This window comes from Varanus komodoensis, unplaced genomic scaffold (genome assembly GCF_004798865.1).
Source record: "Varanus komodoensis strain SLA01 unplaced genomic scaffold, ASM479886v1 scaffold51, whole genome shotgun sequence".
In the NCBI taxonomy this organism is placed as follows: domain Eukaryota; kingdom Metazoa; phylum Chordata; class Lepidosauria; order Squamata; family Varanidae; genus Varanus; species Varanus komodoensis.
In genome coordinates, this window is record NW_025336100.1 from 2,193,949 (window position 1) to 2,216,063 (window position 22,115).

General features: G+C 42.4%; 2 protein-coding genes across 2 annotated transcripts in view; both read right to left on the reverse strand.

Moving 5' to 3' along the window:
• The window catches only part of LOC123031895 (sodium-dependent phosphate transporter 2-like), a 19,443-nt gene extending 16,034 nt beyond the window's left edge, over positions 1 to 3,409 (reverse strand). Inside the window, exon 1 of the mRNA XM_044447367.1 lies at positions 3,121 to 3,409. Within this exon, the coding sequence (XP_044303302.1) occupies positions 3,121 to 3,409 (289 nt within the window). The remainder of the gene's footprint in view (positions 1 to 3,120) is intronic.
• Positions 3,410 to 3,542: 133 nt separating this feature from the next.
• SLC20A2 (solute carrier family 20 member 2) overlaps positions 3,543 to 22,115 on the reverse strand; it is a 67,952-nt gene continuing 49,379 nt past the window's right edge. Inside the window, exon 8 of the mRNA XM_044447366.1 lies at positions 3,543 to 3,660. Within this exon, the coding sequence (XP_044303301.1) occupies positions 3,564 to 3,660 (97 nt within the window). The 3' untranslated portion in view covers positions 3,543 to 3,563. The remainder of the gene's footprint in view (positions 3,661 to 22,115) is intronic.

Here is a 22,115-nt window from a genome sequence, read left to right on the forward strand (position 1 = left end):
TTTTTTTCTGGGACTTTTTAATCCTCCCCTTGTGGTTTTTTGATATTTTTTCCTTTTTTTTTGTTTTCTTTTTTTTTTTTTTTTTGGGGTTTTTTGTTGGGGGGGGGGGGGGGGGGGCTAAGGTCTCATTCGTGGTTGTAGGGATTGGAGACCCAGATGTAGATAGTTCGGGTTCTTTTGCGTGCAGGGCACAGCTCTACAGTTCGGCTTTTAGCCGGTCAAATTGGTGTTTCCTTGCCTGCTTAGTGAAAGTTTGGCAGTGGTAGCAAGAATCGACAACATGAGACTCTTCCAAACAGAAGAGGCCAAGGAAGTCACCGTCTGTAAGAAAGTTTACTACCACATGTGGTACAATTGTGGAAAAGGGCCTTCAGAGCCATCTTGTCTGTTCAATGAGGCAAGAGGCAGCATAGGGAACTAACACCCAAAGACTTTTCCACTGTGTACTCCTGTAGTTTAAATTTTAAATTTTTGTTTTGCTTCATTTTTGCTTCTATTGAAGAGATAATTACAAGAGGAAAACCTGGCAAGATCAGGAGGCCGAGAGTCACAAAGAAGAGCAAATTCCCAAGGTAAGTTGGAGGAGGACCTTCCCGATTCGCTTACAATGGCAGTTGAAGAAGAACTGAAGTCTCAGTGGGAGCCCCACCTTCATGCTTGGAGTGTTGGAGGCTGGGCTCCAGCCAAATACTAATTCATCAGCTTTGGAATCTTCCTGAAAACAGCTCCACACCTGCGCAAAGAGCCTATATGTGTGATGCAGAGAGACAAGGAAGAATAACTTTTCTTCTAAGTTATTAATCTAAGGGATGCAGATTCTAAGGTAAGAACCTTGAAATGCTATATTTTGGGAGAAGTGGGCCCAGTCGTTTTAACAAGACAAGCAGTAACAGTGTTGAACAATGTGAACTGGACCTTTTGCTAGAAATATTATAAACCTTTGGACAATATAACTCTTCTCTCCACATAAATATAATCAAATAAATTGCATTACTACTTTGGGTTTTCCACACTTCTGAATACTAGCTCTTGTTTTGCATAGTCCCCTTCAAGCATAGAAGAAAGCACAAAACCTATAGTGGAAAATTCATCAGCCTGTTTCTGTTAAGAGGGCATGAATATATGTAAGGTTCTGGATTTTTTTTTCTGAGAGTGTCAGCATCATGCTCTTTACACAAGCGTGCATAGCTCCTTATGAAATTACATTTTCATAGTATAAACATTCATTTCCAGAAGGTTTGAACAGTGGTAAATGAGGCCATCCTATTAAACTTAATGAAAGACCATTTGCTTTTCCCAGTCCTCCCTCTTCATCTCCATTTGCTTTTCTGTCATATTTTTGTAAAGTGCATATTTTGGCTCAAGAGCAAGCCACACATGCTTTAAATAAATGAAATTATATGCTATTTTAACACATGTAATATAAATACCTCCCAATTCCTAGGAAGCTGCAATATATTGAAAAGATCCAAATCCATATCTTGCTGCATGTCCCATTGGCGTTAATCATAGATAAAGACAAGAACTGATGTTACTATAGGCCGTGGGTCCTCAAACTATGGCCCGCGGGACGGATCTGGCCCGCCATGGCCATCCATCCAGCCCGCGCCGCTGTTCGCCACCCATGTGCATGATTGCTGCGTGAACAAGGGGGCGGTGGCTTGCTCACTCAGAGATGGTCTCTGAGCGAGCAAGCTGCCGCCACCCACCTTCCATACATGTGCGCTCGCCGTTGCCTTGCAGCACAGGTGGGGAGGTGGTGGCTTGCTCGCTTGGAGATGGTTTTGGATTCGCTTGCTCACTCGACAGCACCTCACCAGTCTGCGCCCCCAGGTACCCCCACCTCACCGGCCTGCGACGGTCACTGCAACCTTTCAACTGGTCCCCTATTGAAAAAGTTTGAGGACCGCTGCTATAGGCTATGCAATTTGTGACCCAGAAAGATAAGCAGAGTCCACCAGCTATTTATGGTTCTCTCCTACTTTGTCTCTTCGCTAACTCTATGATATGAAAATATCCAAGGTGGAATTTTTGTACCGTTTAATCTTATTATGAATATATAAAATTAGGGCTGTCTAGAAAACTATTATCTATCCTTTTGGAATTATTTTTGTCTTGTGTTAAAAATCACACATATACAAATAAAAGATATTTTAAAAGTATTGGTAATTGCAAATGAATATGTCCTAAGACAACAAATAGCATATTATTACAACCATTTTTTGTATATAAACCTTTAAGATCATGCAGTTATTTCTGTTCTTGCATACTATTATTCTAACACTTTTGGCAAAATATGCATTTATTTTGATAGCATAGGGTATCATGCACTGTACATACTACATTTCTTTTCCTCTCTCAAAACAGAAATGTACTATAACATCACAAAAATACAAAATCAAACAAGAAATAACTGTTTTCTGAAACATATAACTTAAGGCAAGAACAGCCAAAATAAGACTCAGTGCAGACATTAATATGCTCGATCTTTAACACAGGTTATGGATTGGGAAGAGAAAATGGGAGTAAGAGTTCCCTCTCACCTTGGTTAAGTGGAAGATCAGAACTGATTTTAATTGTAATAAATGATGGCCAGGTTCTCTTTTAACCAGGTTCAAATCCTGATTTCAAAGCACAGTTAAAGGGAATTGTATTGGCATCAACTGCAATTAAGGCTAGTACTAACAAAAAGGAAGAGGAAAGCTGTACAGGGAAATGGAAACAATTCGCTCCCATGATCTGCTTCCAGTTTCTTAACACTACAGAAATCTCAACAGTGGTCAACACCTGCACCCATCCTCTCCTATCTGATGTCCCCCAGATGCCTGGGACTACAACTCCAGTCATTCATGAGCACTGGCTATGTTGGCAAGAGTTGATGGGAGATGAAATGTAAAAAATCTGGAGGGTACCAGAATGGGGAAGGCTGATCTATATCAACTTCAGTAGCCCATAACAGCAAATGTATACATACAGAAATGTGAATGTCTGAAAGACAAGCTACTGGATTTCTGTGTTTGATATTAAGAAATGTGATCAAGAGGAGTGGAAATCACAGAGATATGCTAAGTTGAAGACAATAAAGATAGCTAATTATATACTTTAAAAACAGTTACTTACCAACCATTGCACTGACTTCTCCTGCCATTAGTCGATCCACAGTGTTGTTGTACAGATTTACATCAATTATGCCTTTACGAATGGTTTCACCTACTTTTGCTCCTAGCAACACTGAACCCGTAGTTTCAAAAATAGAAGCAAGAATACAGGCCTGGCGCAAAGTAACTACACCAGAGCCCACAGCAGTACCAAAAGAATTGGCAACATCATTTGCCCCAACAGAGAATGCTAAAACAAAAGCAATGATAAAACCCACAATGACCATCCACAGGTATTCTTCTAATGCCATTTTCCCCAAGAACTTTTGTAGATAGGTTTTTCTTTTGTAAGTATTTAATGAGACAAAGCTGTAGGGTACCGAGGCAGATTTGTAAAGCAGATTTCTTGCACACAATGAGGTCTCTCTGGAAAGTGCTGTGTAGTGTTGGAGCGTGAAGAAACTGCTAACTGGTGATTTTCAAGCTATTGTCAATACTGTTTGTTTGGCTGGATTCAGTCCCAAATGAAACCCATTCCATATTTTGCTTACAGTAATCTCTCCTGCAACAGAGAAAAAAAAATTAGGATGAACACCCTACAAAATTACAAATGGCTATTGAGATCTAAGTATAATATTCAATATAGCAATGAGCACAAGCAAAATTATTAGAGACATTTTAGAAGTAGTGAGATGCTTAATTCCTAAAACACTATATTCATTAAAGAATACTTTGCTTCTTATCTTGAACCTAAACAACAACAACATAGGGTTTGGCAGAACATGGGCAACAGTCCTTCTGCCCACTGGTTATTTTTCATGAAGGCGGTTTCTGCAAGCGTTGTGGTACGCTAAGAGCACGGCAAGACACGAAGACGCCCTGGTCAACCACTGTGCCCAGTCCATCTCCAAACGTCTTGACTCTTGTGCTGCCACTGGAGCAAGATGGATTCTGGGAAGAGAGAGTGAGGCTGACTATGCGCACCTCTCCTTCACTTTAATCCAATCCACGCACAAGTCTTGACTTCCTCAGTTCTAGTAAACCTCAAAGTCCTGTGGTGATGGGAGAGCGATGAAGCAGCAGGTGTGGATACACTGGGAGCTGTAGCCGCAGACCTGCACACAGGCGGCTCAGGTCTAATGGTCGTCTTCTTGCTGACCAAAGCAACAGCTGGATTCAGTGTCTACCTGAGTGACTGAGCAGCCCTCTTTAGGACCGCACTGCTCACCTCTGTAGCAAGAGCAAGGGGCTAGAAAAGGTGCCCTAAACATTGTTTGCTTCACAGAATCCTGGCCAGCTGGAGGGAATTCCATCTTATGCGGTTGAACAACAAAACTGCAAACAAAATGCAAACGCAAGGTAACACCACTGACTATTGGCACATGGAATGTACACACGCTTCAAGACAACCCCTCAGCAGATCGACCAGAAAGAAGAACAGCCCTGGTCGCCAGAGAGCTCACAAGATTTAACATTGATATTGTGGCCCTGTGTGAAACTCGCCTAGCCAACGAAGGTCAGCTCACAGAAACAGGAGGTGGTTACACATTCTTTTGGTGGGGACGTAGCAGTGATGAACGTTGTGAATCTGGAGTTGGCTTTGCGGTTAAGAATCATCTTGTCCCCATACCTACCAGTCTTCCCAAGGGTGTGAACGACCAACTCATGACAATGCATCTCCCACTACCAAGAGGAAAGCAAGCCACTCTGATCAGAGCCTACGCACCCACAATGACGAATCCAGATGAAGTAAAGGACAAGTTTTATGAAGATCTCGATGCCCTACTCTCATCCATGAAGCGCACTGACAGGCTGATTCTACTTGGCGATTTCAATGCGAGAGTAGGATCTGATCACTCTGCCTGGGATGGCATCATTGGAAAAAATGGAATCGGCAAATGTAACAGCAATGGCCTACTACTACTGAAGACATGTGCGGCTCATGATTTGATCATCACTAATACCATCTTCCACCTGCCCACTCACAAAAAGACGTCCTAGATGTACCCACGCTCCGAGCACTGGAACCTCATTGATTATACCATCGTGCAGAGGAAAGACAGACAGGATGTAAGGGTGACCAAGGCCATGCCGAGTGCTGACTGTTGGACTGACCACAGACTCATCATCTCCAAATTAAGCCTTCACATCAAGTCTAACAGACGTCCACAGGGAAACAAAGCTGTGATGAAAAAGATCAATGTCAGTAAACTGAGGAACCCCAACACAGCAGCTTCATTAGCAGAAGCTCTTGACAACCAACTCTCAGAGCTGCAATTAGAGGAAAATGCTGAGAAGGACTGGGAATGCTTCTGGGATATTGTGCACTCTTCTGAACTAAAGGTTCTTGGACCCTCACACAGGAAACAGCAGGACTGGTTTGATGAAAACGATGAAGAGATCAAGGCCTTACTTGCCGAAAAGCACCGCCTTCACCGTGCTCATCAGAATGACCCGTTGTCAACAGCGAAGAAAAACGCCTTCAACACCGCTCGTAGGACTGTACAGAGCAAGCTTCACAAGATGCAGGACTCCTGGTTGAGTGTCAAAGCAGATGAAATCCAGAAGTTTGCTGATAGGAACGATGCCAAATGGTTCTACGAAGCCCTCAGATCCTTGTACAGACCTCAGCCTTCAGGGAGCTCCCCTCTACTGGACTCAGATGGTGCAACTCTCATTACTGAGAAGACTCTGATTCTAAAGCATTGGGCTGAGCACTTCCAATCCGTACTGAACCTCCCATCCTCCATCAATAATGAGGCGATTGACAGAATGCCCCAGGCGGATATCAACCACAGCCTGGATGCCCCACCATCAAAGCCTGAAACCCTACAGGCCATCAGTCAGCTGTCCAGTGGCAAGGCCCCAGGATCTGATGCGATCCCAGCGGAAGTCTATAAGGAAGGTGGTGCAGTGCTTGTCGACACACTCACTCAGCTGTTCCAGTCCTTCTGGAATCAAGGATCCATTCCTCAGGAACTGAAAGACGCATCCATCGTACACCTCTACAAGAGGAAAGGAAATCGACAAGTCTGTGATAATCTCCATTGCAGGCAAGATCCTTGCACGTGTGTTGCTGAATCGCCTGACTGACCATCTGAAACAGGGTCTACTACCCGAGACACAGTGTGGCTTCCACAAAGAGTGTGGCACTGTGGACATGATCTTCACAGCCCGACAGCTCCAAGAGAAGTGTCAAGAGCAGAATCGTGAACTGTATACCGTCTTTGTGGACCTCACCAAGGCTTTTGACACTGTGAGTCGGGAAGGTCTGTGGAGCATCATGTCGAAGTTTGAGTGCCCTGACAGATTCATCCTGATGGTACATCAGTTCCATGACGGCACGACAGCTCATGTTTTGGACGACGGAGAAGCTTCAGAGGTCTTTCCCATCACAAATGGCATCAAGCAAGGATGCACACTGGCACCGACCCTGTTTTGCATGTTTTCAGCCATGCTGACAGACGCCTTTCAGAACAACTCCTTGGGAGTCAGCCTGAAACACAGGACCGATAGGAAACTGTTCAACCTGCGAAGACTCCAGGCTGTCACCAAGATAAAGGAGACTGTGCTATGAGACCTCCTTTTTGCTGACGACTGTGCCCTGAATGCTGGATCAGAGCAGGAAATGCAAGCCAGCATGGACAAATTTGCAGTAGCATGTGACAACTTCGGCCTCCTCATCAACACAGAGAAAATCAAAGTGAGGCATCAGCCAGCTCTGAAAGCCCAATAAATACCAAGAGCCCACCATCACAGTGAAGGGACAAAAGCTGCAAGCAGTGGACCAATTTACATACCTTGGCAGCTCACTTTCCCGAGCAGTGACAATTGACATCGAGGTCAACTGCAGAATCGCCAAGGCAAGCTCTGCATTCAGCAGACCAAAGTGTGGAACCACCGTGGAATAAGCCTTGCTACAAAGCTTAAAGTCTACCGAGCAGTAGTGCTAACTGCCCTGATGAATGCCAGTGAGATTTGGACAGTATACAGGAGGCACGCTAGGCAACTGAACAACTTCCACATGACTTGCCTCTGCAGACTTTTGAGGATCCAGTGGCAAGACAAGGTGCCAGACACAGAGGTCCTCTCCAGAGCAGGCCTGCCATCAGTTCACACCCTGCTGATGAAAGCCCAGACATGCTGGGCAGGCCATGTTGCAAGGATGCCAGACCACCACATCCCCAAACAGCTTTCCTATGGTGAGCTGTCTCAAGGAAAGCGATCGCACGTGGACAAAAGAAGCGATACAAAGACATGCTGAAAGCTTCTCTCAAGTCCCTGGTTATTGACATCACCTCCTGGGAGACCCTGGCACAAGACTGATCGACATGGTGCTCGCTGATCCACCAAGGCTGCCAAACTTCTGAAGTCAGAAGGACAACCATAGCACAAGAGAAGCGAGCACTCCGTAAAGCCAGAGTTGCAAACGTTGCAACAGTGGTGCCCACACATGTCTGCCTGACATGTGGCAGAACACTCCGTGCCCATATCGGCCTTATCAGCCACCTGTGGACACACCGTGGACAACTCACAACCCGTTAGATGTCAAGGTCCTCATCAAAAATGATGGACGAACATCATCATTTGCATGCTGGTAAGAAATAAATAAATAAATAAATAAATAAATCTTGTACTGATCCGCAAAACTCTTTACATATTCTTCAGCAAGGATGTATATTAAAATCAGTTAAAACAAAACTAATCTGTCTTTTTTAAGATTCTGAATTCTTGTTTTGTAGAATTAGTATTCATGGACCATAAGGATTCAAGTAAAAAGGCAAAATGAGATTGAAGTTAGCCAACCAGATTACTGGGCACAGCTGTATTGAAATCAGTGAAATCACTGGATATATGTCCCTAGCAACATTTGGGGCATACTATTCTTTGCAGTAGACTGCAGAGTTGTAGCAAAGGCTAAAGAGAGGTTTTGGTTAAAATTCTCACACATAAAACAGAGAGTAAGCCCAGTAGTTACAATGGAACTTATGCCAGAGTAAACATTAATGTATTACTATATTAATATATTGTACTGTTAATGCTGTGTGCTTAAGCAATTCAGGTTCTGCTCCAAAAGAAGATATATTACACCACTGATATAAATCCTGAAAATTGGACACAGTATATTCTGGTTTTCCAAGCAAAGGAAAAGGAAGGACAAAAGGTTGTCCTGACTTGAAAGGCACACACACATCCACCATGCACCTTACTAAGCCAACTTGCCAGGTTTCATCAGGGAGGGAAAGCAAGCCACCAGGGAATCCTAGAACAGCCTACAGGTTTTTTGGTGGCTTGGAAGCCATACCCTCCTCAGACCTTACCAGGTATGGATGACATGACAACCTGCACCCAGCACAGGTAATTAAGGAAATGAAGCAGCAAATGACTGGTTCATGTGAGGTGGGAAAAAAGCCACCATGGCTTCTTTTCTTTCTCCAGTCATACAAACCCATCTTCCAATTTTTTAAATGTTATCAGACTTTGTCCACATGGTTTCAGGAGTAACTTTGCAGCCATAAGACTGAAATGTGGCAGCCATGGGGGCGGAAAAAAGGGAAGCTAAAATTCTGCACCCATGCTCTCACCATCATACAAACACACAGTTCTGAAAAACATGGATTAACTGGCATTTATATCACCACCATTCCAACATCACAGATCTCTAACTGGAAGGAATTAAAATAATTTACTCAGCAGCAGGTTTGTTTTATTACCATGATTCTCTTAGTTTCTATTCAATCCTTCAGTTAAATGTTTTGCATTCCTTTGTTTAGTCATGCTAAAAATCATGAAAATATAGTTGAGAATGATTACATCTCTTTTAAAATCTGACTCAAAACCTACTCATTTGCAAAGGTTTCAGTTTTAATTTGCTACAGCCTCATTTTGTGTGTCCTGATCAATAGTGCCCCATCGTAACGCACACAAAAATGCATGTAGCTTCTCTCTTGTCTTCTCCATTCATCAGTGCTTCAGTACATCTGATTGTAATCCCCTTAGACACATTCGACTGGTTGAGAGGCCAATGTCACATGATGATCTGTTTTTATTGACAGTTGTAAACCTCTCAGAGCACTTCAGCTGTGGGGCAATACAGAAATGAAATTAATAACACTGCCCCCACCATTCATCTTTCTGTTTGCCAAGAAGTCAGAACTAAGAAATGGAGTTTGAGAATGTGAGGGAAGGAAAGCACATGTGAGCATCATGAAGCATCAAATAATTTGTATTTCCATTGAATGAGAATCAGTCCACCGTGCCGTTTCTCCACACAAAATTAGCTTTCTCTGAGAACAGAAACAGCAGAAGGGATAGATCTGGATGGGGTAAAAGGAAAGTTCAAATATAAAACTAGAGCCAAAGCCAAGGAAGTCAACTGTGAGCCTAGCCCACATGTTTTCTGCATGCTATTTCTATGAAGCATATGTGAAGTCAGAATAATTTTCAGAAAATTCTTCATATTAACAACATATAGGACAAGCATGTGAAAAAAAATCAGTTTAGTATATTTGACTCATGAAAACTGGCTTTTCCATCCCATGGGTGTTAACATGGGAGGATATTTCACCAGTGTCCAAGAAAAACTGAGAAATTTAATGAGTGGTGGTGGAGAAATAGGTAATGGGGGGATGCAACCAGAACAGAAGATCAATTAACTCTTTACTAAGTTTTATATAAAACCTTTTTGCCATACAGTACCCAAAACATCTTGCATATGTGCAACACCTCAAGTATGAATATTTCCCAGATTGTTCATCATACATATTCACTTCAGGTGTTTTGAAAGAGTCCATGGAATCCTGCACAAGATTAACCTAGGCTTATAATGCTACTATAATAACTTTTTGTCATTTATAAGCAACATGTGGCTCCAACGTATTTTCAGGCTATACTAAATCACTATTTAATCCTCGAAGCCAAACAGTTGATATGGATCCCAAAAACTCTTTGAAATAGCTTAGCTTCTTTGAAAGATGGGAAAATTTACCGCACACAGACTTCATTTTCCACAAACCTTTGTATTTTCTCTTTGTCCTTCACTCCCTACTTCATTTGTTTATTAAAAAATACCATTAACTTGTAAATGATACAGATTGGCGTGGGGAACTCTACTGAATAGGGTAGACCAGGGGGTCCTCAAACTATGGCCCGCGGGCCAGATTCAGCCCACCATGCTCATTTATCCAGCCCACCTCAGAGCTTTTGGACTCGCTTGGAGAAAACAATTCTGGTTCCGATCCATTAGGATTTATAAACCTATCCTCACAGTCTCAAATTCATACGTATGATTTTGATAACTGAGCTTACATTAAAAAGTAGCAATAGAAAAAGCCACCTCTTATTGCTCCAAACTAGATTCCCCCCCACCATTCCCATCCTTTCTTCTTTTGTATCAGGATCATTTGTTGCAGTGCTCCAAGTTTCATCATACAATTAGCACTAAAGGCTATATTAAAATGAGTTGTCCATCCCTTGATTTTGGCTGGAAGAAGACCCAAAAAGCACTAACCAACACAACAAACCATACTGAATCAGGATAAAAACAAGCTGCACATTCTGTTCTCACTGGCTATACAATGCAAAGGAAAATATGACACCCAGTAGGAAATCCCAGCATTCTCCAGGAAATGCAGGTTTAAAGAATGCATTATTTATTTATTTTTTATTTATATTGCGATTTATATCCTGCCTTTTTCCTACAAAGGGCTCAAGGCAGCTTACATCATCTCTCCTCTTCCATCTTATCCCCACAACAACAACCCTGTGAGGTAGGTTGGGCTGAGAGTCTGTGACTGGCCCAAAGTCACCCAGTTGGCTCCACGGCCGAGCGGGGACTCGAACCCGGATCGTCTGAGTCCCAGTCCAATGCTCTTAACCACTACACCACATACTTTTCTAGAATTGCTCAAATTAATTAATCACCTCCCTTCAGTTTATGCAGTGATTTTTCATTGAACAGAAATTATAATTGAATGTACATTTGTCAAAAACAGAATGAAACATATTTATATTTTATCTTAATTCAAATTCCATCTTCCATCCAAAATTCCACAAATTTGTGGCATTTGTAACCATGCTTTTTCTACCATCTGGCCTGGTGAACTGAAAAGCTTTCCTAATTTGTGGAAGTTTGATTAAGCCTAATAAAGATATTGTCCAACAGTTGATTTTTTTGCCCCTCCTCACAGACCAACCTTTGTTGTTTTAACCCATTTAAGTGACACCCAGTATTACCAAATATAAGTGTTTTCAAACTGTTGTTATCTTATTAGCCCAAGAATATGGGAAAGCGTCCATCTAGGTTCGGTCCTCATTCAACAGAAATAGGGCCAACTTGTTCAGCAAACCATGAAGATGAACTGAACTGTATCCCAGCAGTAGGGCTTGGAAAAGCAAAGAAAGCTGATGACAGATGCTTCTGTCCTGAAAAGGCCTAGAGAACTGAAACTGCAGTACAAAGTACAAACTGCAGTACAAAGAGAAAGGACAGAATGTTGCTCTACCAGAGCAGTACCCTACTGAATACATCAAAAATCAACAAAGAACTGAGTAACACTATGCCCAAATTAAAGAAATAACTTGACATCAGGAATTGCTTGGGCGCTCACACACCTGTAACTCATAAACCTCTTCTGTTATTATCTGATCATAACCACCTGTTAACAATTGTGGCTAGCAACACTGCCAAAATACACTGAAGGCTGCAGAAGAAGTTGGTAAGTGCTTGGTGCTAAAAAGCAGATAAAATCCTGTCTTGGGAAATCCTGACAGACACATTGAGCCTTCCATGAGTCAGTCACTTGGAAGAGGCATGCAAAAACATTCTGTCTTCATCAGTACCACCAGATTCACTAGAAGAATTAACCAAATAAAACACAGAGGTGAACCGGGATCGCAAAAGCATACTTTTAATTATTTCAAAACCAATTGTTTTGGATACAGCAAGTCTGGCAATATCTGCACCGCAGGAAAGTACTGCTTTTTCTTCTTGGTAGTCTCCTCACATGAAAATGAAGAGTTGCTAAACTTTTAGACAGCAATTTTCCCACTCCTTTTCCTTGAGCATCAATAGTTTTTGTCTCCATTTCCCAAAATCCATGCATTTAATAAAATATGTTGCTAATTTTTTGTGCCAATTTAGTCAAATTTCAGAGAGATGAGTTGTCTTTTCAACCTCAGCTGCTCCACAAAGTTAAATTATCTTTATCAAAGTAGGGGCTTCAGGTGAAATTGTACAAACTTAACCATTGTTCAAAAAGCTCTGAGCTGGCACAGGCATTCTCAGAAACTGAGCAGGGAGCTGGCACATGTGCCAAATTGCAACAGCTCAACTGCATGAGCACCCCCCCCCCCCCCCGCCCCATTGCATGCATATACAGAGTGGGAATACAGAGCGGGAAACAGAAGAGAGGCAGGCGGAAAAGAAAGAGAGATGAAGAAACTAAACAAGGATTGAAGGTAAGAAAAAATAACTTTAAAAATCTATTTTTAATTATGAAAGCCTGGGGCGGACAGGCTGAGGTGGAGTGGCTTACTCGGAGAAAGCCGAGGTGGAGAAAGCTTACTTGGAAAAAGCTGCGGGGATCCCACATCTCTACCATGGCCTTCTTCAAGCAAGCAAGCAAACATTTTTTAATTTTTTAATTAATTTTTAAATTGATTTCAATGTAATTATTTTTAAATGTGCAGTGTGCATAGGAATTCATTCATTTGTTTCAAACTATAGTCGTCATCCCCCAGCAGTCTGAGGGACAGTGAACTGGTCCCCTGTTGAAAAATTTTGAGGACCCCTGATCTAAAACATAGGTGTGCAGCCTTCAGGCTTGCTGAAACATTTTTCCCCTTGAGACCTGAAGTCCATCAGCTAGAATAAGGAGCAAAAAATATCTCAAGACATAGTCAGGTACAAAATGGATAGTCAAGGCATAGGAAAATAACTAATTCACCCCATGAATCAAATAACAGGAATAACATGGTATAAATTCAGGTTGCGGTAGTTGTGGGATTCTACATTTAGATTTGCTGGATTCTACTACTCATAATACTGGCTAACAAAGTTTCACAAAAGGAGGTGCCAAGGGCAACTAATCAACTATCATTTTGCAGAAATGGAACACTAGGGCTGTTATTGTTAAACTACTGGGAAATAGAAACATCTGGCAATCTGCCAGTAGACATCAGCTTACCTACCAGCCATCTCCTAAATGACAATTTTTAAATTTATCAGTCTAGAGAGGTGATGAGTCCACCATCTAGGCTGCTTTTACAAGATGACTTTCAATTATTACAACCCAAAGAAATAGGCATGGTGCTTAAGAAGCTTTGTCCAGCTAGTTGTGAACTCAACCCTTGCCCCTCATGATTTATTGCATTTAGCCAGGAGAGACTGACTGACTTGCTCCAGGGTCAACATTTTGGCTGAATGGTTGGTCACAATGTTACTTTATTATTTGCACATGGATATTTTTAATTTTAATAATTTAATTTAATAAAACATTTATAACCCATCCTTCACAGCAGCATCTCAGGACGGTTTACAAGCATAAAATCAACAACAATGATAAAACCAATCAATAATACCATAGATAATAATAAATAACTAGTAATGATAAATATATTATCTGCTTCTTTTAGAATCAAGAATTCAAGGACAGCAATGGTCCCTTCCCCACAGAGTTCCTGTAGCTGCTACCTTGTCCACTACGTCTTCCCTGTTGGTTACTATCAAAGCAAGGATAACTGTTCCTCTAGTTCCTTCCTCCAGTTTCTGTTGGAAAAAGTCACTGCCAACACATCTTAGGAATCGCTTGGTGGAGTCATGATTGGCAGAATTTGTCTCCCAACAGTTACCTGAGAAATTGAAGTCCCCCCATAACTACAAAATCATGCCTCCTTGAAGCAGTGGCAATATGCTTTTCAAAAGTTTTATCCTCATCTTCTCCTTGACTAGTAATAGACTCCAACCACTGTGTTTCTTTTATTCAGTGCTCCATTTAAATTAATCCAGATGCTCTCATTGGGGCTAAGCTCATCCTCCTGTATTTCCATGAAGAGATATTTATCTTTAACATGGACTCTGCCTCCCTTTCTGTTCCTTCTTGAGCATGTTATATTCTTCATTTGTTGAATTCCAGTCATGGAGTCATCTCAATCAGTTTTAGTTATACCTATCATGTCATACCCACTTTCCTGTTATTAAGAGTTCAAGTTTGTGCTCTTTGTTTCCCATAGTCCAGGCATTAGGATATAGTTATCAAAGGCCACATGCTTTATACTTTGAGAACAGCAGCAGATAATGACAGATTGTTTACCTGTAACCATGGTTCTACAATTGTTTATCTGTGCATTCAGGCACAGGTGCAGAGCCCTATTCTGGGAAAAAATTATGGCTGAGGAATTTAGGCAGAAGCAATGTGTCCTTAGTAAATACTGGCCTGCACCCTCAGTTCCCTGAGGCCAGAAAAGGACAAACTGAGGCTCATGACCTGCATGCAGCTCTTTGAGTTTATTCTGTATCTCACAGAGGAACTGGAAAAAGCCTATTTGCTTCTGGCATGGGGTGGAGAAGGGATGGGGCAGGATGGGACATGTCTGATAAGACAAGGCATAGAATTGAGGCTGAGGGTGGAGTGCAAAATCGGGCTGCTTCCTCCACAGGCCCTGCTGGAGCTGAGGGGACCACACAACAGCTGCACTCCAGGGGAGGATTGTGTCCTTGCCAAGGCTTCCAGCACAGTAGCTGGCAACAAGAAGTGCCCAAGGTCCCAAGGCAGCAGTGCATGGCCACTCAGTTTCCTTCAATATTCAGAGCTAAAAGAAACAGAAAGACCCCACTCCAAAGGGTTTGTAGCATAAGAGAAGTTTACTCAGCAGTAAGTTCTGTTTGGCAGAACATACTCCTAGGTAAGTGTGTGTAGGGTTGCATTAGCTGAAATACATGTCCATCGATAAGTCAAGCAATTTTGTCAGAAATGTTTGACAATTCACAGCCAAGATGGAGACTCACAAGACTTCTACTAGCAGCCACCGCCACCACCTTTATTGGTTAGAGTTATAAATATATAGTAGTTATAAATAGTTCACGTGATACAAAAATCTTATTCTAAAGCATACAGGCTTATACCAACTCAATTGCCTGAAGAACAGGGACAGCAGCGCTCTCTTCTCTAGACTTCACAATCCAGTTCAAATAAGCTAGACCATACTTTATCCATATCCATCCTGGCATGCATCCTTTCTAGAACTGGGCCTAGGTATTTCTTACAAAGACCTCTCCTCTGTGAAGGGTGTAGAACAGCGTGTGCACAAGTGTTTCAACACTGCTCATCTCACAGACGTATCACCTTTCATCATAGGGCCCCCCATTAAATTTACCATAGAACAATGCTGCAGGTATGACATCTAGTAAGTGAAAACACTCTGCCCCTGCAGATGTTTTAAGTGACAAAAGAAGGTGACCAACTGGCCAGATTTAATAGGAAAGCGTAGTGGAGAACATGTTATATTAGCTGCACTCCAAAGTTTCTGCTATTCTATGTCCAATATTCTGTCCTTGATCATTCAGAAAACCTTGGTTTGACTTAAGGCTCCCAGTGACTCCATTCTGATTTCTATCAATCTTAATTTTTTTACAAGATCTATAGTGCTGATAGGCAGGCTGGAATCCAATAGAAGTTGGTATAATTGTAGCTGGAATATAATACATTCATAGCCAAAACTGAATTGACTTTAAGCAGGCCAGAGTCATTAACCATCATAGAAAAACATCACTGGAAACATCAAAGGAAATAACCTGGAAGCAGGCACAGTTGCTGCCAGTGGTGATAGACCAGTGGATTTCTTTGAACCAAGTCTATGTGGCTGGAGGGGAACTGGTAAAATGGAGTGGTCAGTGGCTGTTGCCAGTTACTCGGTGCCAGCACTGAAGATGTCTTCACCAACAAAGGCCAGCTGCTCAATCTAGCTACTAACCTCCAGAGAGAGGTTCACTACGTGACAACTGTGGGGATGCTACAGAAGGAATGGAATGCTTAACTTCTGGATCCAGTACAGGCTTCCCAAAAGGCTAGATGTTGGCTGTGGCTGTGCTGGAGTCCTCCATGGGGACTGTTGGCTGGGGCCCCTACTGCAGTAAACCATGGATCGACAGGGACTTTCCCTTGTGTGGTAGACTGGATGCCCTAGTGCAGAACTGCTGGTTGATGAGGCCTCCTTGCAAGTGGACAGTACTTTGGTGGTGAATCCAATATAAATTACTCTCCCACTGATGAAGAAGGCTGCTGAGACAGAGAGTACAAGGTGGGACCAGCTGCAGGGACCAGTGCAGGGACCAATGCCCTCAGAGTCTCTTGTATGGTAGACTGGGGACTCAACTGCAAAAAAAAAGGGGACAGCGACACTGCCAGCTCCCTCAGAGCAATTGCCAGAACTGGGTGCAGGAACTGACATAGGGAGTGGGGCACCAAGAGTCTTTGGGCAGTAGACTAGGGGACCTACTGCAGACAAAGCACAGAAAAGAACAATGTTGCTAGCAGCTCCATCAGGGTGATCACAGGGGCATTTGAGGGAGCGGGAAGGGACTGTGCAAAGTTAGGGTGCCATGGCACAGGAATGGCCATAGAAACCAGTGCCACAGGTGGTACAGGAACCACCGGGATGCATGTGGTAGTCTGGGGGCCCCACTGTCCAAACTGCAGATAGATGGGGCCCCCTGCAATGGCATAGGAATGGTCATAGTAACCATTGTCAGAGACAGTGCAGGAGCCACCAGGACGCATGCAGTAGACTGTTGGTCTCATCCAGTATGGCACTTGTTTTCGTATTTAATGAGAGAAACACTACTGATCAGTACATTGGAAGCATGATGTGTAGAGAAAATGGACTCTTCTAAAAACTGCATAAAGGCATCTACCCCTGAAGGGATGCTCAGACTGAACCAGGGATATACAGATACATTCAAAAAGCTTTCCCAGTAGTATCAAGGACTTGGAGGATCACAATTGCAGCAGCCTCATGCAAAGTCTGGCATTCTTGATGACAGTGATGGAAGCAGCCATGCACCTGAGCAACTACTGAACAGAGTAAACAGACACAAACTGGGAAGAATAAAGTCTGTTCACCAGAAATAATCAGTGTGGGGGTTCTGACCCAAGAGAGATAAGCACTGCCAATCATGGAATCAAATATTGACCCAGTAGTTCTGTTGATACAAAGGCAGGAGTTCTGCAAAAGAGTGCAAGGGAGAGGAATTGATCACATGTCCAGCTTCCTGAAAATGAAGATGGGCATAAACCACAGCCACACATTTCATGAACAACATGGAGCAGTCACTAATCTGAAAGACCATCAATGAAGCAGTGATAACACTGATTCGAAACTCTACTGTGATACATAGAAACACAGAAACAGAACGAGTCAGAAGGCGTCTCCCGGACCATCTAGTCTGACCCCCGGCTCCAGCCAGCTCCGCTCACAACATGCCCACCACATGCATGTCCAGTCTATCCTTGAACACCCTCACCAATGGGGCCTCAACCACCTCCTGTGGAAGCCCATTCCATACGCTTGGGGTCCTAACTGTCACAGAGTACTTCCTTGATTTGAACCTTGATATGAAAGCACATGTCTCTTATATGTAAAACCATCACCCTTGTGCAAAGGCAGTCACATTCAAATTAATGTAGACATTCAAAAATAATTCATACCCCCAAGGTCTGGGATTGATCAAAGTCCTTTATCCTTCTTCAGCATTGTAGAAGTACCTGGAGCAGAAACTATCTTGAGAGAGGATACACAAGCCTGCACTATGTGATAGGAGGGAAATGACTTCTGCATCCACCACCCAAAGTGGATAACATCCAAAGAAGGGAGGTTTTCAAACGCAATCCTGCACCACATCTGGATGATGGTAAAGAACCAGGAGTCTGTTATTATACAATTCCAATTAGAAAGGAATAGATAGGTGAATTCCAGGTGGGAAGACAGGATGAAAGATGAAAAAGAGTAGGTGCCAGAAACCCTATAGACTATAATTCTAGCAATCTGACACAGGGGACACTGGATCAGTGAAACTCTTTATTGCGAGGAATACTTAACAGTTACACAGTTCAGAAAACATATGGCTGATGACCAATAGCCAAAGGCACAGTAACATTCTCACAAGACTGTACAGCTTTATCAGAGATTTGTAGCATGCTGGTTTCCCAGTTGTTATCTCTGCTGCTCAGAAGACCATGGTGCAGCAAAATGAATCCTGAAGCCATCTGTCTCTAGCAATTGAATATATGGTTTCAAATATTCAGAGTTGGTGAGTTCCAACTCTGCCTACTGCACTGGAACTTCTGTGTGACTGAGTCCAGGATTAACAAATTCAAGGAATTAACACGTTTAACAAGAAACCCACAAAAGTTCTCACATGCAGAGATGTTGATATCCAAAGATCCCAACTTTGGGATCTCTACACTGATCCAATCAAAAGAAAGTCCAGGATTCAAGACAGAATCTTGCCCAGCCAAGCCTAGGAGTCCAAATCACAAAAAAGCCTGTAAGAAAAGTCAGTAAAGAAAACCCAGTCCAAAGAAAACAAGACAGTCTTTTCATGGCAGGATCCTCACAAAATCTAAAGTAAAAGCCCCAAACCAGGGGTCTCAAACTCAACTTACCTGGGGGCAGTCTGGGTGAGGCTGGGCTGCATCAAGTATTCCACCACCGTGGTGGTGGGCTGCTCATCCCACGTCGCTCCCGGAGGCCAGCCTGGGCGCCGCTGGCGCTTTGAAGGCCACAGGGCCCCTCCCCTGTGCCCCGCCCATCCCGGCAATTGGCCCGCGGGCCGCGAGTTTGAGACCCCTGAGCTAGACTTTACAGGCAGAGAGCTTCTCAAGCACAAGCAGTGACCAATCCAAACCAAAAAAATGCAGGCTAGGATAAGATGTTATGAACACTGCTTCAAAGGCTAGCAGCTGCTTTTCAAACAGGGAGCAGCTATGGTAGCTCTCCTACAAAACCACTACCTGACAGGAGTTTTGGCTTAACACAAGGACTGTAAGCACACATAACACTAAGGAATGCTGTGCAGTTACTGAGCAGCATGGTATCTCATCTTGTGTCCTGGGTTTATACATAGTTTCTATGCATGCATGGTTTCCATGCTTCTGCACATCTTCCCTCTAAATAGCGGCACATATTTCATCAACCCTAACAGTTCAGAATCAATCTCAGCATGCACTGTTCGTACCTGTGTTGCCAGTCTCTCCCTCACTTACCCACAGACTCCCCTAGGCATGGCCTCAGCCAGGTGCCTTTTTCTGTTATTCCCCCTCTGCAGAGTATCTGCCTACTCAATAGAGCAGCACTGCAGGAATGCTCCCCACTGCTGAGCGCACACACCCACAGGCATGTCCACCTCTCTTCCCTTGCTTGTGTCCATCCTCATGGACAGGACTCAAACACACTGCCTGGGGCTGCTTCCCCCTGTACCCAGGCACATGAAGAGTATTTTGTACAGGTAGGGCATGCCAGGAGTACAGGGAGTGGGTCCTGTCAGAAAAACTTTCTCTCTTTTTTTTAAATAAGTTTTATTCTAAATAACCCTAATACAAAGAAAAACTAAAAACATTAATCATCAGAAACATCGGACCTGCTGGGTCAGCCCCCACATTTTTTCTTTTTATGTTAACTTAAAAACATATTTGAATCTATACGAAGCCCTGTTTCTATAGCCAATAATAAAAAGAGTCCCAGGTTTGATAGAAATCAGTATCTTCTTTCTTCTTCAATGACAAAGTCAATCTGTCCATTTCTGCACAGTCCAAGATCTTTTTTAGGATCAGTTCATCGGTGGGTGGTTCTTTACTTTTCCAGTGTTGGGCAAATGCAATCCTTGCCACAGTAATTACATGTAAAATCAAGTACATTTCTTGTTTACTAATATCAACAGGTATAATGCCTAATAAGAAAACTTCAGGTTTAAAAGCTAAGGATTTTTGTAACATCTCCTCAAGCCATTTATGTATTTTAATCCAATACTTTTTCGCTTTATCGCAAGTCCACCACATATGATAGAAGGTACTCAATTTATGTTTACATTTCCAACATCCATTTGACATATTTGGAAACATCTTAGCTAATCTATTTGGTGACAGATACCATCTATAAAACATTTTATACAGGTTTTCTTTATATGAAGTTGCTAATGTTACCTTAATATTTCTCTCCCACAGCTTTTGCCATTTTTCTAATTCAATATTATATCCAAAGTTTTGTTCCCACATTATCATAGTTTCCTTAACCTGTCCATCTTCCATTCTCCTATCTAGTAAGAAATTATATAGTCTTTTAATCATTTTCTCATCTGATTTAAGCATCACCTGATCAAATGCTGTTAAATCCTTAAAAGCCCCACATTCTATAGTCTTTAGCATATCTCGATTGTATCTGCACCTTATGCCACCAAGAAATATTAGATCCTTGTTCTTGTATTTCTTGATTCAATTTCAAACCCCATCATTATCCAAAATGTCGTCATATCTTACAATCGCTTCAAAGTTCAATGCATTAGGATATACAAGAGCTTCCATAGGTGAAAGCCATCTTGGTAATTTATTATACAATTTTGTCTTTAACTTTTCCAGAAGTATTTTCAGCTTAATCCTTGATTTCTTCTTTCTCCATATAAATCTCAAGATTTGAAAATTTAAATCATCAAAAAAAATTCCATCAATTTTTATGGGAATCATTTGGAATAGAAACAAAAGCTTTAGTAATATATTCATTTTAGCTAGTGCTATTCTTCCCAGCAAGGATAATTGCAAATTAGCCCATTTTTCCAAATCACTCTTAATTTCCTTAAATAGTTTATCATAATTGTCTTCTTTCAGAGTGGTACACTTAGCTGTAAGATAAATTCCCAAGTATTTAACCTTTTTAACAATCTGAAAGTCCACTTGTTCCACCAGAGTTTTCCTCTGCTCCTGTGTGAGATTTTTTACTAACAATTTCGTCTTTTCTCTATTTTCATCCCAGTAACCTCGCCATACTCTTCAGTCCTTTGTAGGAGTTTAGGCATTGTTACTAAGAGTTCCTCAGTTATGAAAACTAGGTCATCTGCAAATGCTTGCAATTTATAGCTTTCATCTCTAATTCTAGTACCTTTAATGTCCGTATCGTCCCTGATATTTCTATTTAACACTTCTAGGATCAATATAAACAACAGTGGTGATAGTGGGCATCCTTGTCTTGTACTCTTTTGTATATCTATAATATTTGTAGATTCTTCATTGATTATAATTCTAGCAGACTGCTTTTAATAGATGCTTAATATCGCATTTATGAACTTTTCACCAAACTCCATTTGTACTAGTTGTTGCTTCATAAATTGCCAATTAACATTGTCAAAAGCCTTCTATGCGTCCATGAATAACAGTGCCTCAGAAAAACTTTCTCAAAGGTGTCCATGTGGGCATCTGCCTGGGAAAAAATTCTGGCTGGTTGGAAGGAATGTGTTTGTCCTGCAGCTATGGGAGGTGGGGGGGGGGGGGGATAGCTCTCAGGAATACCAGGGACAAGACAGGAGTGGCAGGGGGAGCAGGAGATAAGAGAGGGAGACCTGGGTTTCTACGAGCAATTGCCCTAATGGCAATGCCCACACATAGCCCATGTGTTCCTCTGCCTTCGTTAAGAGAAGAGTGCTGACTCCCCAAGTAGAACAAACATATGGCCATTTCAAAGTGTTGCTATAGCAAACTACAGAGATCGGACAGAGCACCAAGTGTGGCTGTCTCTGTGGTTGCTGCTGCTGGAGATGGTATAGTGCAGTGCTCCACTGCTGCTATAGCCTGAAGCTGAGGCCGGGCATCAGAGAGGCAGCAGGTAGACAGAGGAGGAAAGCAGCATTTAGGACCTAATCAGTGTACAGCTGCAGCTGCCTCAACAGTTGGTAGGCAGAAGATCAAAAACTGGAGGCTGGGGCATCTGCTGCAGCCACAACTGCCCTTGCTGTCAGTTTCATCAGTGGAAATG